The sequence below is a fragment of the Meleagris gallopavo genome, chromosome 3, assembly GCF_905368555.1.
Source record: "Meleagris gallopavo chromosome 3, MGAL_WU_HG_1.1, whole genome shotgun sequence".
In the NCBI taxonomy this organism is placed as follows: Eukaryota; Metazoa; Chordata; class Aves; order Galliformes; family Phasianidae; genus Meleagris; species Meleagris gallopavo.
In genome coordinates this window covers 31585852-31600923 of record NC_139406.1, presented here as the reverse complement: position 1 = coordinate 31600923, position 15072 = coordinate 31585852, and the positions used below count along the sequence as shown (strand labels likewise).

At 37.9% G+C, this 15072-nt stretch overlaps 1 protein-coding gene across 13 annotated transcripts in view; it reads right to left on the bottom strand.

Annotated features, from left to right (window-relative positions):
* LOC100547566 (poly(rC)-binding protein 3-like) overlaps positions 1–15072 on the bottom strand; it is a 472557-nt gene that overhangs the window by 41078 nt on the left and 416407 nt on the right. For 11 of the 13 annotated variants that reach the window (XM_085220559.1, XM_003204879.5, XM_010708596.4 and 8 more), the window contains one exon: positions 7741–7901. In XM_085220559.1, coding sequence (XP_085076685.1) covers positions 7741–7818 — 78 coding nt within the window. In that variant the 5' untranslated portion in view covers positions 7819–7901. Of the gene's footprint in view, positions 1–7740; positions 7902–12700; positions 12827–15072 lie in introns of all 13 variants that reach the window. The other 2 variants (XM_085220561.1, XM_085220562.1) reach the window with 2 other exon arrangements.

Sequence of the window (15072 nt, the reverse complement as noted above, 5' to 3'; positions counted from 1 at the left end):
GCCCACAACAGAGCAGAAAGCTATTCCTGCCATTTGTGCACCATGCTGGTACTGGGCAGCCCCAGCAGAACAAGAGGTGGCAGCAGAGACGTCTCTGTGAGCCACAGCTTCCACTGGACTCTTGGTGATGCAAATGGCTAAAGAAGAATTTAAAATATGCTGTAGGAGAAAGTTATCTCCAAATCAATTACCTTGAGTGCTTTTTGAATAGCAGGAGAAACAAATTAGTCATGTTAAGAAAACAGGAGGCTTAACAAATGCTGACAAAATTTGGTGTAAACATAAAGCTCTTGTTTGTAAACCAAAAGTGTGAAATTTCATCATTTTTGTAAGTGTGAAGCTAGGCTAATAATTACTGTGGCCTAGGAAATAAAAATAAAATGCCTATGTATTCCATGGCTATATAAAAGCACAGATCTCAATTGAAGCAGCTTCTGCTATCAGTGTTGTGGGGTGAATGGAACACTAACCTCAGAGGAGCCCTGAGATGCGGAGCATCTTAAAAGAAACATGTTTATAAAGTAATAAAAAGCTAAACATTTTAACCCCAAAGCATCTGGAAAACCACAGGCCACATTCTAATCCTGTAAGTCATGCAGGCATTACTTCAATGGTATGCCCATCTGCTTTCTATGAGCAAGGATAAGGTAGAATCAATGGGCTTGGGCTCTATAAACAGAAAAGCCTGTTAGGAAAGCACTGAAGAAATAGAGCCTTCCACTGAAGGGACACACATCTGTCACAACACAAAGAGGGATCCTGTCAATAGCAAACAACATCTGCACAGACAAAAGATTGCAGACCAGCACCAACTGCCTTTCTATCACCCATAGGGAGGCATGACATAACAACCTCACTCTTACTCCCTGCATTGTTTTGAGAACAATGTTGTAAAAACTTAAATAGCACATGAAGATACAGCATGGAATGTTTGGATGGTTTACTAAGGGACATAGATTTGAGGGGAAATATCAGTGGTAGGTGGACAGTTGGACTGGATGATCTTGGAGGTGTTTTCCAATCTTGGTGATTCTAGATTCTATGATGGAAGACCCCAAGAATGTGTTCCATTAGGTTCAGACCATTTTTTACAGACTGAAAAAAAAAAAGCCTTGGATAGTTTTGGAAAACATGATGTAACATGTCTACCTCTGGGAACAAATGACTGCCTCAAATAAACTGAGAGCTTTCCTTGTGTTTTGAGATTATGTGGGATTAACCTCACTGAAACAGGAGATGTCATGTTCCTAGGTGATGCTTTAGCAGTCATTGTCTAACTGCCCTAATTTAGTAAGACACCATGGGCAAAGCCCTTGTGGAGACAGATCTCATGCTAATAAATGTAGTGCTTGAGGGAAAGCTTCGAATAACAGCGTTTCTGATGGAAATGCTGGTGTTATGATCCTCCTATATGTCCATCCTTTTTTTTTTTTTTTTTCCAGCTGTGACAACCAACATTTCTCACTTACTTTTTCATAGGAGATAATCAATTCGCATTCAGCTTCACAACTACCCCAAACACCCCCAAATCAAAGGCCAGTTCTGTCCCTTCACTTTGTCCCTCCACTGGCCATGCTAAAACACCAGCAGTGTGGATGAATTTTGCAATCTTATCCTGTTAAGGCTGTGGACTGATTGTTTGACAGAAGTATGAAAATTCAGCCATGGAGATGGTTTTGGGGAACATACTGTGACCAGGGGCTCTGGGAAAATATCAATACCCTTTCTACTAATTTTTTTTTTTTAAGCCTTCTGAAAACAAAAAAAAACCTTTCACCTTTTCCTACAGCCCCACTAAGAAGAGATCACCTTCTGCTGCATTCACATGGAGTTCTGTTCCATGACCAGAGCTTCTAGGTACTGCAGTAACAGCAATGAACAAAGCAAGAACTATAATAGCAGTTAAGTGGGACAGTCAATCCTCATAATACTCCTGACAGTGATTGCGGAAACTGGAAACAGAACAAACATTGGCTTGGTTGGCATTTCATAGCCTGGATTAAATTACTGGAAAAACAATTCTTAAAGATGCTTTGTTTTATGCTGCATTTTAATAATAAAAAACAGAAGAAAAAAAAATGAGAAACAATAATTCCTGCGCTTGCTTTACTAGTCTTTAAGAGGTCAATTAAGCAAGTATGCAAAAGTGGCTGCTAAAAGAAATCCCTGATGATATAACTGTGTTGTCTACGAAGACAAAAGTGAAAATGTTCTCCATGATTTTACTGTCTGTATCTCAGCTGTTAAATGTGAGCAAGCACATTAATGAATGGATATTTTTTTCTTTTTCTTGTAAAAAAAAACCAAACTACATACAGCATCATAAAGTAATTAGCAATTTGTCAAAAAGTTAGCACATCAAGTTAGATGCAAGTCTGCTGCAGCAAGTGCTTCCACTCCCACTAAGCACCCAGTGATCCTGCTAAAACCATTGGAAAACTGAGTTCTTCAGCGAATCCATAATACAGCTAAAGTATTGAAAGTTTAGTGCCTAAAAATCAAGGCAGTCATAGGCTTTTGTCCATCCCTGAATATTTGAATGCAGGTACATCCTTCTAACTCATGACTGCTGAAACTGTGAGAAACCTATCAATAAATAAATGCTATAAGGGAAAGAAAAACTTTGCACAGTCATCATATCTTTTTTCCATCAAATCAAGTTATACATGTTACATAGTATATGTGTTGCTCGTCCCCAGAAATGTTTGAAGTCCACTTAGGAGGCTTCCAGAACCTCAAAAAAATCTCAATACCACAAATTTCTATTTTAATTCCCTTATTGTGATTTGTTTTCAAAAATAAATTTAACTCATTATTTCCAGCCAGAAGCGCTTGTATCATTCAAAATACTGGCACTCCATTACTTGTATTTATTCTCTCCGAGTATTTTTGAGAATGTCTGAACAAAGCTTAGGCTTTCCAGATTTTCCCCTCTCATTGAACATGTATCTTCTAAATTATTTTCTTCCCTTAATTGCCTCATCTCTTCCATTTACACCTCTCAGTATCTGGCAAGAGTCCTACTTCCCTCCCAGTTCTATCTTTCCTTCTTTGTCCTGTCTATAAATTATTTCCTTATTCTTCATAACCCATCTGACTTCATTAATACAGTTTGTTTTCTATTTCTGAGCTTTCTCTTTTCTCTAAAACCTTTCCCAAACTCAACTCAATATTCCAATTTGCTTTCTTGCAGGCTTCACAGCACCCACTATAGTTTTGTAGCCACATATCTTAGCACAATGCCATTGGAAATTATGTACTTTTTCTTCTGCAGGTTTGTATTCAAGGGAGGTAATAGAGACTCCTGTGCCACCACTATGATATGTAAATCAAAGTCAGTTCATGACCTTGCTGCCCTTTTCATGCTGGCACATTTGAGTATATTCTTACATTCCAGCTCATGCATCCAACATTTAAATCTCCATGAAGATTCTTTCCTGAAATTTAACACTTCTTTACCAGCACAGCCTCTTTACCATCTACATCTAAAATTAAGTTCTAATGGTGAGTCAGGGTCATAATCAGCTGGTCAATACTGGTTGTGTACAAATGTAAGCCAGAAAAAAAATAAAAAAAAAAACCACCCAAATAATGTAATTATTATCCAGTACCATCAAAGTAAGTGCTTCTTCTGGGTTACTTCATTCTGGGTATGAACTGACCAAAACTAGAACAAGAGTGCTGCAGAGGTCGGGTAAGAAGGAAGAGATCTGTGAGCAAGCAACAATATTCCATAATCTTCCGGTCTCATTACTACTGGTAGGAAAGAAAATCAAGCAATTGAAAGTCACAGAATGGAGAAAAAAATATATGCCAAAGGTGAGCAAGGAATGATAGGAGAGAAAGAGAGTTCCCTCAAAGAACCAATAGCATGCAGAGAGTTAAAAGAAGTTTAATTTTGACAAAAATAATAAAGAAAGAAAAAGTGAAGCTTTTCTTTTGGAGTCTGAGCTCTGCTTCTCCTTACAGAGGGCTCTGATAGCTGGGGACTTTTTGTACATGAATGCACATGCTCACAATCTGTGATCCAGAAAGCCCTTCAAAAACGTTGACCTGATCCTGGTAAATGGTGCCATTTTTGCTTTTGCTGGAATCAGAAGTCTAACAGTCACTCCACTATTTTAACCCTCTCCGGAAATTCTACTTCTAATGCCAACAGAGGGATAAAATATTCATACCCACTCAAGTTTCTGCCCTACAGATTGACATTACTTGTTTAACTTCAAGAAACAGTAGGAATTAGATGGAAAATGCAGAAGTAGCACAATGCAAACAGCCCCAGCCCATATTCACTATTCTTCTCTACTGAAATATATGAAACATTTTTAGTCCTTAATGTGGTACATCTTTGTCATTAATAAGAGATGAAAACGCGTCTCTGCATTATTTAACATACTCTACATGTGTAGCTCCTGCACATACTTCAAAAGTCTCCACAGTTCCTGCATTCAGGTACCTCAGTCAACAATGTCTTGAGCAGCAGAGGATGCAGTGCCACTGCAGCTTTATTCATTTTTGTCTTTCATTATTGTCCTTAAAAATCTCTATTGAAGGCTACCGCAGCAGGTCCAGACAGCCTGCTCCCCTCTTCTCGCATCCAAATATGCTCTTCCTAACATCACTCTCCAAACTCCCTTCAAACAAAGACAACTGCTTCTCTGCAGATGTGAAGAGCAACTTCTACCATATTCCCTAAAAACCTCTCCTTTACTACATTGTGAGAAAGCCTGAGAAATGTTTTGTTGCTTCTGGTTTCTCTCCAAGGCTGTCCCACTCACAGTCTTTGCTCCTGACATAATACAGCACAAGATGGAAATTACACCTTTCACCTTACACCAGCACACACTCCATGTAGTTCTGGCTGAGATGGACACCGCTCATATTAGGCCCTAGAAACACTTATCCCAGGGTCAAGATGGCTCCTGTCTGCTTTCCTTTCACTAGATATTTAAGTTCTCTTTGATTTTTCCTGCTTCACTGTTTGTTTCTAAATATGCTGACTCTTTCACTCAGTACCTCCTTGTAGAGGCCTGTCCATTCATACAAATCCTGATTTTTCTGTCAGCAGGTACACTACCCTGACAGAACTTACCTTAACTACATAATTAAGATGTCCATACTTGACTATAATGCTCACGTACAAATCACCTGGAAAGTACATCAGAAAATTTCCTAATTCTGCAGGGTTTATAGTTGAGATAACTGAGCATAGGAGTACAAGTCATGAACTTTCCATGATAAGGAACGTAGGTGTCATAAAGCACACAGACCTTTCACCATGTGAAAGTTCACTAGTACCAGAGATTTAGAGACAGAATCAAAATAAGTGGGGAGAGAGCTTGATATTTCCATGAAATGCATTAAAAAATCACTGATTTTAGAATTATATTTCCTTGAATTTTTCCAGTTTGCCACTGTTATTTTTAAAACCGCCCATTTAATTCCCCTCTCCTCTTTCAAGTTATGACCAGTTATTTACAGCTTAAGCTCAGTCTCAGTTAATTATTTTCTCTAGAAATACTTATTAGAGATCAGTGATTTCCAACAGCGTCATTACCACAGAAAATCTTAAGGAAGAGCAAAGCAGCATGTTTCTTCTTGTTTTTCAGAAGCAAATACAGCTTTCAGAGCAACCTTCTCATATTGAATTCAGATTGACTCAAACATCCTTCATTCCTCAATATCAGCATTTTTAAATCACAGAAATTATATCACAGAAACCATAAGGTTTTGTCTTTTATCACCAAATAAATCCTAGTTTAGTGTGCTCTTTGCAATTTTTAGATACAACTGGACATATGATTAGAGCATACTGGCGTTAATGGTATACCCATTGTGCCTTGTTAGCTGAGGATGCATGGTATACTCCCACTTAGGCTTTGAATTTCAGAGCTTTTATGGGTTTAATTTAAACCCCTGGGGCTAAACATGCACTGAAGATTGGACACACGACATCCAATGCTGTTAAAAGTGACTGCATACACAATCAACTATATTTAACGCAGAAAATTAGCTCTAATTTCTTTCTCATTAATGTATCCATTGTTTCATGAAAAGAAAACAATACCACCAAACCACAAAATAACAGAACTCCAGCCCACATCTTAACTAAATCGTTCTGAATAATGACAGATACTTGATTTTCACTTTAATGGCATGACTCTGAAAGAAGCAGAGCAGTTTAGCAGTGACGAATAAAAAGAACTTTTAAGCATATAGGAGTATAACTGAAGCCAGTATATTATGCCAACCAGAATATGGATGTGTTCCCATGCCTTTCTGGCCTGGGGACCAGAACACAGTGCAACTGACCCCTAGGAACTAATTTTGAGTGCATATATGGACAGGTTTTCAGTGGGCTCAGTAAAAGAATGTTATTAAATTTGTTTGACAGATCCCTGTTTAAGACGTAGATTTTACACACCAGATGCCTGCCTGGAGCTGAGTACTTTTGGGGAAAAATATCAACTAAGACGGTTGGCCCATTTCAGAGAAAATACATAACTTGATCTGTAATACTATAATTCTATTTTTTTTGTTTGCTTTTAATTTGAAAACTTAAACTGTCCCCCCTCATATTTTCCTATTATTTCCATAAGTAAAATACTTCAGAAGATAACTTAATCTCCTATTTACATGGGTTCATGGAATAGGCTGGAAACATGCTTTCAAAATGTAAACATATTTTTAGCTTTTAAATTAAATTCCTGGAGTAAAACTAGATTTTAGAATTACACATATAAATTTGATCTGCAGAATAGTATATACATACATTCACTATTCCCTTGTTAAGAAAGAGCCGAAACCGTCTGATTTATATAGCATTCATTCCTTAAACCAAAAATGCTTGGTGTGGCTGATGCAAATGATACAAACAAACCAGTGAAATGTGTTTTTTAATTAAAAGCTCATTTTGTGATCTGATAATGTGCAATAAACTGCTATCAGACTGTTAAGTCTGACAATACTGAATTGGCACTTTGTCTATGGCACAGATTTCACACTTATCAGTGTGTTTAAGTGCTGTGCTGGACAGAAATGAAATTACAGTCAACCTTCCAAAACAAACCCTCAGGGGATCTGGACAAATGCTTGTTATATCAGAGGTTCACTCTAATAAGATGCTACATGAGAATAACAAAGAGCTATTCCATTTGAATTCAACAGAAATATTCAGTAATTCTGCTGTGACAATACTTCATTCAAATCAATGTTGTGATACCTTAAAAAAAAAACAAACCCTGTGAAGTCCAGTAAATGAAGAGAAAGATGAGCTGCATGCAGGTCACCCTCATGCAAAGATTTGTCTAGTCTGGCTAATCACCCAAAGAAGAACTCATTTTTGCCACCAGAACTGCTCAAAACAAGTTTGTTATAAGCAAGGCTTTTTCCAATGAACTTAAAATCATGGAATCTTATGAATTGGAAGGGATCTTTAAAGGTCATCTGGTCCAACTCCTCTGCAGTGAACAGGGCTATCCACAGCCAGATCAGAGTACTCAAGAGCCCCATCCAGCTTGACCTTGAACCCTGACCTGTTCTGTCCCCAAAACGGGGCTGCAGAGCATTCTTAAATATAACAACTCAAAGAAAAGGGGCTGATTTTTGAGTCACAGTAACGGCGCTTTTGACTCTAACTAGAAGAGGAGAGCAGAGCTCTGCCAGTATCACTGCCAGCTTCTGATGGCACACACATATTCAATGAACAAGCAAATGCTGCGGCCACAGGAAATGCTTCACCTTGCCGTGCATGAGAAGGCGTATGGTAAGTGTGACATTGAGACCTCCTTCAGACACTTTTGAGTCCTTCGGGTTCATCCTGGCCTTGTATCTTCAATACTTGGAAGCAGCTTCGTTGTGGTTTTTTTTCTGTTTTTTTTTTTTCTCTTCACTTAATCAACCTGCAGAGAAGGAAAAAAAGCACAATTGAGTGTCCAAAGCTACTCTGAACCAATAATATGTTATACGAACCAATTAACATTCCTCTCTTTGATTTGCTGGACTGCTGAAAAGGCTCTTTTGATTATTATCCTTCCCCTACCAACTCTCTCCAGCCATTCACCAATTACATGATAAATTCCCTTCAGAAACATTAAAAATTCTCTTAACTTCCATTGTTCCAAGGCTGAAAGCACAGTGTACAATAAAGGGAAATACCGTGTCTTCTTAACAGCACTTTTCCCTCTGTCACCCTTTGTGGTGTGTACATGCAGTATATAAAAGCATTTTTACATCTGCCTGGCACTACGTCCATTTCTCTCCCTTTCTATCTCTGTTAAAATTCTATTTGCTCTTGCAGGAGAGAGATTTTTATTTTCTCTCGAGCTAGAAATTAATTCGGATCCTAAACACTTATCCCTACCAGCAACAGCAGATGACACGTTATCAAAGACATCTGAGTAACTAAGAGCCACTTGCTGCTGTAAATCTGGGCACTGTCTCATTTTGTTTTTGTCTACCAGACCCAGGGGTGGCTCAGTCCCTCCACAGCCACAATTCAAGCTTCAGCTCTACGTAGAAGGAAGATGTTTCTTAATGCCTAATGACAAATTGCAGATTTTCAGTCATTTACAAAGTCATAAATATCCTAAAAGACTAATGAAAGCTGTAAGGGTTGGCCTTGGAAAGATAAACAAAATGCATTGCAAGTTTATTCATGCAAGGACATTTATCAGTACAAACAACGAGGGCAGGAAGCAACATTACCAAGGGCAGACAAATTCCACAATAAAAGAGGTTTAGAGGTTCTCCATTTAATTTTGTCCTTTTCAGGCCTGTATTACAGAGCATACAATTCATAAGCAGGCCACTCATTTCAGTAATTGTTTCTTAGTAACTGCAATCATGTCTATTAGCTTTGGAATTTGAGAAATTCCAAAGAGTTTGGCTAGCCTGGGAATTCCCCTGAAAATGTAGGAGGAAGTCTCACAGTTTCATCAGGTAATTAATCTTTACAGCCACTAAGCACTGACTAAAGCAAAGTCTGTCTAGCTGAGCATGTTAACTGTAAGAGAAGTGAATAGCAGATATGTAAAGAAAGAGCATAGGAAACATGTGTTCTTATGGCCTCAAGTTGCGCCAGGGGAGGTTCAGGTTGAATATTAGAAAAAAATAATTCTCAAGAAAAGCTGAGAGGCAGTGGCACAGGCTGCCCAGGAAGATGCTGGAGTCACCGTCCCTGGAGGTGTTCAAGAAACATGTGAATGTGTCTCTGAGGGATGTGGTTAGTGGGCACAGTAGGGATGGGTTGGCAATTGGAATAGATATCTTAGTGATCTTCTCCAACCTTAATGACTCTTTGACTGCAGGTATGGAGTCACCATGATAGACTTGAGACAATCAGCAATCAGTGATTCATGGTCTTCCTGAGTACAGGTATAACGAATAGCCACTTCTGGACAAATTCTCAAGGAGCTGGTCTGAATCCCTGCTCACATTCCTCAAAAGTTCTGTTCTCGTAGATTAATTTTATCTGATTTTCCCTAACTCAGCATGGGAGTTATATACTGCATTTCTTATTGTTCACTCTCCAAACTGGAACATAGCCACTGAAATAAATGCCACTTATTCCATAATTTTACACCTACCACTTACATTATACATTATCTATCTGCATGGAGAAAAGTGGAAGAGAAGCAAAATGCCTGGATGGAAGGCAGTATACCAAAACGGCCTGGCCGTACTTCTCATGCACCATGTCCAAACACTTTCTGCTTCTGCCCCTGCAAAGCAAGGAGCACTTCTGCATGTCTACAGTAGCATACATTTTGGAATTTACCCTGGACTGTACTGAAGCAAAATTGACCATTTGAGATCTCTGGAAACCTGAGGTACTCCAGGGCATGCCAGGAATGTTTCACTTGGTGGACATTCTTCAAGTAAAAGTAAACCACTGAAGTTCTGCCAACAAAAATTTTGTGATGAAGGTATGGTTGTGTCTCTAATGAAGTGTATCCCCAGGTGGGAAAATAATACTAGATTAGATACAAGTTTACAACTGGAATGGCCTTTTGCTATGTTCTGTGATGCTACATTAGTATGATCACATTGGGATTTTTTTTTCCAGAAAATACCTTTCCTAGAAAGTAGCATTCCCTCCCCAGTCCTGACCTTTTTATAGAATCATAGAATGTCTTGGGTTGGAAGGGACCTCAAGGATCATCAAGCTCCAAACCCCCTATCGCAGGCAGGGCTGCCAACCTCCACATCTAATATTAGATTTTCCAGATTAAGTAATACTACTATTCCAGATTAAAATTATAAAACCTGCATTTTTAGCTAACAACTTTTGGGTTCTTTTTAAAAAAAGAAAAAAAATATATTGTTACAAATATTGTCAAAAATATCATGGCCATTTCACTTTTTTTTTAAATTTTTTGGTAGAATTTTGCCTTTGCCCCTCCTCCCAACACATTCAGACTCAGCACCTTCTGGTGCTGAGAAGCAGAACAGATGTCTGGGGGAGGGCTGGGAGTGCATGTGCATGCAAGGAGTCACACAGCTGTGTGAGATACAAAGGGAATGAATTCAAGAGGGCAATCTCACAGAATAAGGAAGACATACATGATATCCGTACATATATCATGAAGAGAGAAGGGTGCTTCCTTTGTCAGGTCATTAACAGCTGCCCTAGACATCCCCAGATTGAAATAAAATGCATTATTATTTATCTGACTAGTTAAAGCACTTCTTTTCTGCAGGCATCATCACAGACATGTACCAGTCCAGATCTCTGGGTGCAGGGAGGTGACCAACCACAGCACAAGGAAGAGAATGGTTCCCTTTACAAAGCCTTCTATTGGCTAGCAGTACATCCAAACCTACTGATGATATATGTAAACACGATGAATATCATGTGATGATAACATAATGATTACATGATGAAAATCAGTAAAATCATTTCTCTTTCCTTTGCAAAATCAGCATTTTGAACAATTTACTATGTTTCTGGCTTATGTGTGCCTCTGTGTGTGAGCTTTCCTTTCTGAAGCTCTGAGTGACAAGGCTCCATGGCTACTCCTGGGTCTTGAGAAAGTCAGTGTTACACTCTTCCTGACTCCAGAAGAAAGACAGAGAGACTCCACAAGTAATCAGACAATACTGCACAGGCTGTTGCGGTCAATTGCATGGCTAAATGTTAAGAGTGAGGTTGTATGCACTTTACCCAGCCTCCAACAGACAGCAGTGACAGAAAAAGCAGACAATATGGTCCCTCAGGATGCAGGACCAGGATTCATAAAATCCAAAATCCAGTGCTCTGCATCACCAGATAACAAGTAATAACAGTCCAGAAACTGAAGGAAAGTAAATTGCACTGCATGGGTCCTAGCAAACAGCAGATCTTTGCCTCCTACAAGACTAAACATGAACATCTGAAGACATTTCTGCTATGGTGAAAAATTCTTTGTAGGTAGAGACATGCATTCAAATGCTTCTTAGAGATTCCGATAAAAGAAACACTTGTTTAATGCAAATTCTTTAACTTGTGTGTGTTTCTACACATTTTCAACATTTGTTATCCCAAGCTGACATGTATGCTCATAACTCACTATATAAGAGCCATTAATTTTCTCACATGGCTTTTCAAGAATTTTTCGTAGATTACAAGATTAAAAAAGCAAGCAGTTAAATCATGTTTTCCTCCAAAGACTACTCCAAAGACTAGCGTAGTTTCTCAATGACCTCACTGAATTAATATAAGCTCCAAGATGACCTCTAGGGCAAAAGGGCAGTGACACTACACACACAGAGGTTATGAGTCCATGCAGCAGAGGAAGAAATGTGAGATGTCTGTCACAGGCCTAAGACATGAAAAGTGAACAAAAAAGTCAACGTCATGATCCACTTTCCTCCTAACACTCAAACAAGCTAATCCCCATCCAAGAAAATAAACAGATGACTGTAGTGACAATGGCTGCACAGTGCTGAAAAATACTTCCTTTAAAACTCCCAGGTGGGCACTTAAGGTTTGCAAGATAGGAGGGTCTTTGACCCCAGCAGGTCAAAGATGCCAGAGATAAAGAAAATCAACATGGTACACCAACGCAGATGTCAAGTAATGGATCTCTGAGTTTAAAGCTAAAATAAATCGGCATTCATGAATCTGCCAAACAAAAAAATTCATCTGAAAGTTCCAGAAAAACAAAGCAATGTGCATGGAGTGAATTGGGACAGTCAAAGAAACACAGGAAGAGACGCAGAGAAGAAAGAAGGAGAAAGTCCAGGAGAAAGAGATGAAGCTTCAGTTGGCTGATAACACTGTAAGAGGAATCAATGTGAAAGTATCACCTGAAAGCATCCAAGGAGAATGCCTGCTTTGGTAAATGAAATGTGGATTGTGTAGTTGTTAAGCTGAGTTTTTCAAAAGACAAAACTGGTAAAAGCATCCAGCACAGCATTTGCTGCGTTTGAGCCTTAGAAGGGACTCTTGAACTTAACTGTGGTGTTTCATAACCATCAGTAGAAAGATGTATATGTGAAGAAAATATGAAGGAATCTAAAGACATAATTCAAAAGAACCAATTCCAGTTGTTTCACTGGAAGATATTTAAACAGAGAATAGAATGGGGGAAATTACAGTGACATTCAGCAGAAACTATATCTATTTTAAATGAGGACACTTAAATTTTTTCATCTAGTTCCATGCTTCAATTGGTTCAGAAGAAGAAAAATAAAGGAAAACATAAGAACATCCACTCACTCACAGCACATCTGTCATTTCAGCAATATATGGAACCATCCCAAAGGAGGGGTAGCTAAGCAGACGACCAAGCCTTAGGGATGGGAAGCAGGAACAGGCAGCAGCTGAACAAGAAGACTAAGTAACCTGAAGATGAACAAAAAGAATTATCGTGAGCAAGTAATACACTGATGCTATGAAGACAATAGTTAAAAGTTTGGTTCATTTAGCAAGAACTCTTTTTAAAAAAAGAGGAAAAATAAAGTGTCATTATCAAGAAAATATAGTAAGAGTGAATAAAGACGAGCAGAGAAAATCAAATCATGTAAAGCCATAAAAGGCTGTACCTAAGTTCTCTTGATCAGAACCCTCCCATGTGGAGGGAGACCTCTCAGGAATTGAAAGAACCACTGTCAGGGAGCATGATGAGAAGCATGGACCTGCACTTTCAGCAGAGTTCTTCAGGGACATATTTATGCTACTTACATGATTTTATCCTTTCATTTAATCTGAAGGGAATATAGGAAAGGAGAAGGTGACTGAAGGAAATGGAAGAAAATTACTATTAGGCAAGAACTGATGGCATTATCAATAAAAATTTACTCATTCACTCATATATTTATGGTTTTAACCTAAGAAAATAAGCTTTTTTTTTTTTTTTAATAAGCTAAGTAATTACTATCTCTGGCTTGTCACTTGGAAGTAACATCTCTGAAGGACTAAACAGTATAATTAAACAAAAAAAAAATCAATTGGCAGAACTTTAAACAACATCAACACAACAACCAAACCCAAAGCAAAATCAGAAGCAAAGCCAACTCCAATCATACTGTTTTATTTTGAGGATATTCTTTTCAGAAATGTTGATAAGTAGCAATTATCACCGTCTGCTTATGGCCTTAGTTAAAATAAAAAAAAAGAAGACTGGATGCTTGCTAAGTGTACACTTCTTCAGTTTATATATCAATCAAAGGGTAAAGACATCTGGTGCTACTAAACCATACTGCTAGGAGGTTACTAAGAACAAAAGGCTCACAGGATGCCCACAATAGCATAACAGTCATAACAACAACAACTCTTCAAATGATTTCTCAATAGCAACTTGTAAAAGGAGAAAATATGCCTTAAAGCACTTCAGCTTTATACAGAAACCTTACTAGAGAATCTGATTAAGAAACAATGGCTAAGGAAGCAGGTGCAGCATCAACCTTTCTACCTTACCGGTTCCATCTCCCAAATTAATAGGATTGTATGCAAAGGAATGAGATTATATATTTTATTCACATCCTTATCATTTATATCCCAAAATAGATTTAATGTTAATCTCTAACTCCTTAATGAGGTGAACAAGATCTACAGAACTTGGCTCCATTAAATCATCATATCATGGTCCAATTAAGTACGTTGATATTGTTGATTATTGTAAAAATCTTTGTACTTCTGATCTGTTAAGAACTGTAGTTATTGCAGGTATCTGGAAGTAGTAGGGTCACCAAAGACATGTGAAATTTATAAGTAAATAATAGATTGAGAAAAATAGCATAACCACTTTTATATATCAAATATAAAAGCTGGCAAAACACCAGGAGTGTTGCCTTTCCAGTATAATTTTATGAGGTATTTAAAGAGGTACACTTTTTATTTTTCTTGAGGAATATGGTTAACACATTTAGTCAGAGGAATAAATTATCCTACCTATAGAAGACACTGTCTTTGTGTTCTCCCTAAAATGTAAAATGCTCTTACCCTATAGGACTAATACATTTCTCATTTTCTGAAGATCACCAGCATATATCAAATAATCTCTGAAGAAAACAGCAAAAGATAAGAGACAGACAGATTTCTACTCTCAACTGACGTATGCTCAGTTGCTGAACTTGACATATGAGAGCACCATTCTTTAAATTGACTACTTTTGCTCATGCTGGTCAAAAAGCATATACTTCAGCCAATGACTCTGCATGTTTGCTTATTGACTTTTTTAAAATAAATGAACAGCAATGTATTTATTTACTCTTGCATTTATAACATTTTCTGTAAAGCCTTTCAAGTAAATAGCAGAGCATAAAGAATTTATTATCGGAAGAAAGCTCACAGAAACACCATGCAGATTATTGTGTCATTATGAATTATTAGGTTATTATGATTCAATTATGATGAATTATCTGTCTTAAGTCAATTAATACCAAGTTACGATGCTGTATCAGAATAGACAATTACATACTGCCAAAATGCAGAAAATTATCCCTTCAGAAAATATCATATGTCCATCAGGCAATAAATGCTACCAAGTACATGGAAATTAAGTATCAGAAAATCCAGAGATGCTGCACAATGGCCTTTGGCAAACAAAACAGATCTGGGATCCCAAGGGAAACTTCCTGAGTGATTTC